The 2724-nt window shown below is 40.3% G+C and overlaps 2 protein-coding genes across 4 annotated transcripts in view; one reads left to right on the top strand and one right to left on the bottom strand.

The window, feature by feature from the left end:
* Positions 1-2724, top strand: part of nAChRalpha1 (nicotinic acetylcholine receptor alpha1) — a 372458-nt gene that overhangs the window by 175783 nt on the left and 193951 nt on the right. The window lies entirely within an intron of this gene.
* On the bottom strand, positions 1412-2424 carry LOC141440019 (adenosine deaminase-like; the record flags this gene model as incomplete). The annotated part of the gene is given in 3 exon segments (XM_074104476.1): positions 1412-1822; positions 1825-2043; positions 2046-2424. Coding segments are annotated over 3 exon segments (867 nt in total), but the record flags the coding sequence as incomplete, so codon positions are not given.

Below are 2724 nucleotides of genomic sequence, written 5' to 3' on the forward strand. Positions count from 1 at the left end.
GATGTTTTCAAGCTCTTGGACTGGAACAGGTTCGGCATCAATATCAACGGCGAGTACATCACCCATCTTGGTTTTGCCGATGATATAGTCATAATGGCGGAGTCGCTGGAGCTCAATACTATGCTCAGTGACCTCAGTATCGTCTCCCAACAGGTGGGTCTTAAGATGAACATGGACAAGACTAAAATCATGTCAAATGTCCATGTCACACTCGTGCCGGTTATCGTTGGGAACGATGCACTCGAAGTTGTTGACCACTGTGTTTACCTTGGACAAGTTGTCCAGTTGGGTAGGTCCAACTTCGACAAAGAGGTCGCCCCGAAGAATCCAACTCGGATGGGCAGCGTTCGGGAAACTTCGTGATCAATATTCCGCAGTGCCTGAAGACTAGAGTCTTCGACCAGTGTGTGTTGCCAGTGATGACTTATGGCGCTGAGACGTGATCCTTGACTGTGTTGGCCTCTTAGAGAGGCTCAGAGTCACGCAACAAGCTATGGAGAGAGCTATGCTTGGAGTTTCTTTGCGCGATAGAATCTGGAATACGGAAATTCGTCGAAGAACTAAAGTCACGGACATAGGTGGATACATATGCAAATTGAAGTGGCAATGGGCAGGCCACATCGCTCGAAGAACAGATAACCGTTGGGGGAGAAAAGTCCTCGAGTGGCGATCACGAACCGGAAGACGAAGCGTTGGCAGGCCTCCCACCAGGTGGACTGACGACATCGTGATAGTAGCGGGAAACCGGTGGATGCAAGTGGCGAGTTGTCGTTCATTGTGGCGTTCTAAGGGGGAGGCCTTTGTCCAGCAGTACCAACTTATACTAAATTAACTTAGGCAAAATTTGCGGGAAATCAGTATAGTCCCCGCGGGATAGGGATAAACGAATTCTTTGCAGATGAAGTCGCAGGCAACAGGTAGGTAGTGCATAATTATTTTTTACTTTTTAATTGTCTTTTTGGCGGCGTTTTAATCAGGCTTTTTTTTGTGTCGGGTTTTTTTTTTTTTTTTATTTAATCTGAACTCACTGGTTAGCGCCTATTGCTCACCTTGTAATATTTTTTTCTGTGTATCTGTTTTCTGTATCGCTTACTATGTCTGGTGTACAATAAAGAGTCTTTGTATTGTATTGTATTGTTAGTGCAATGGGCCATATTTTATATGAATTATAGGTTGGTAGGTATTATTATTTTTATTTTCAATTGTCTTGTACAGCATTCAAACTACTTAATTATTAAGGTGATTGCTCTTCCATACAATCCATGGGACAACTTGCATAGCTTCCACAGATATGTTTTCTTGAAGGTTTTTTTTAAATAGATGTAGGAAATTATTAATATTCTCGTCTAGCGAAATACAAAAACCAGCTAACCTGGAACACTGTTACCTAACAACAATAAAAAGATCCATACAAAATTATTCATATTCTTTATTCGATTGTAGGTATTTTACTTCTGTTTTTATATAAATTTATCATTAAAATTACGGACCTAAGCAGGCACGTACAAATTAAACTAAACCTACGGGGTTTATATTCGAGACTTAGGCCAAAACTAATCATTTGTGCTAAGAAACTCTGCAAATTCACCGTTATCTATAAACCGCGTCCATCTCTTTTCAAATTCAAAAACAATCTTATCTTTATCAGGATAAGTGCTATAGTACAGAGAATTCAAAGCCAGTTTCTTTAGCAGTCTTAAATCTGCATGGCGACTGGCCGCTCCGACAAACGTGACATAAAAATCATGAGACAAGGGATCCGCTTCCCAAATCCCTGGATCATCAGAAGATAAGACAACGGGTAGGCCCGAGCCAAAAAAGTAGCTACAGGATGGTTTCGTAGATCCTCAACCAATTTCAGAACAGCGTTCGACAGAACATTAACTTCTAATGCTATGTTCCTCTTTCTGACTTCATCCATCAGTAAAGGATGCTTCGCTAGAGCAAAAGCATGGCCTATACGCTTTGTGTTAAGAACTATAGCATCAACTAGGTTCTCATCAGAAATACCATTCCAATTGGTCTCGCCAGCATGAAAAAATAGTCAAGATCATCAGCTGCTTCTACTAACAATGGCAGAAATTCTATAATCTGTACTCCTAAATCTTCTTGCCCTACTAAGTCAAAACCGGCAAAGAAATTCGGTAGTTTTTTCTTAATAGCCTTAGCTACTTTAATGTATTTTTTAACTGTGTCTACATCTACCATTCTTAGTGGTGCATAGATAAGTTTAGCACCGAAGAAATCTGGGTAATCACTCATAAATCGATCCAAAACTGCTTTATAAGACTCAGCGGTCGCTACAGAGTCATACACATTACCTTCCAAATCATACAGATGTGGTAAAACACTACGCATTTCAATATACATGACGTTGTCCTCTCTGAAGGCCTTCAATGTGTCGTAAAAGTATTGCTCCCAGAGTGGTTATAGTACATCATTCCGCTGGTGGTAATAAAATAGTTTTGGACCTTTGCCACACTATATTCACGTCAGTATATACACTGTTAGGATTATCAATGAGCAGCGTGAAGTGTTTTCGCAATTCAGCATCAAATTTTTCAACGTTACCGGAAGAATAGCGAACGTTTTTTAACAATTGCAATTATTTTGGCAATTTAAAGTAGGAAGTGCACGTGAAAACAGGAATTGTATATTTTCATCTTCGTAACAGATATATAAGTCATCCCAATAAGTCAGTTCGAGGACGTAGTCTGGACCCAG

The sequence above is a fragment of the Choristoneura fumiferana genome, chromosome 21 (assembly GCF_025370935.1).
Source record: "Choristoneura fumiferana chromosome 21, NRCan_CFum_1, whole genome shotgun sequence".
Classification (NCBI taxonomy): Eukaryota; Metazoa; Arthropoda; class Insecta; order Lepidoptera; family Tortricidae; genus Choristoneura; species Choristoneura fumiferana.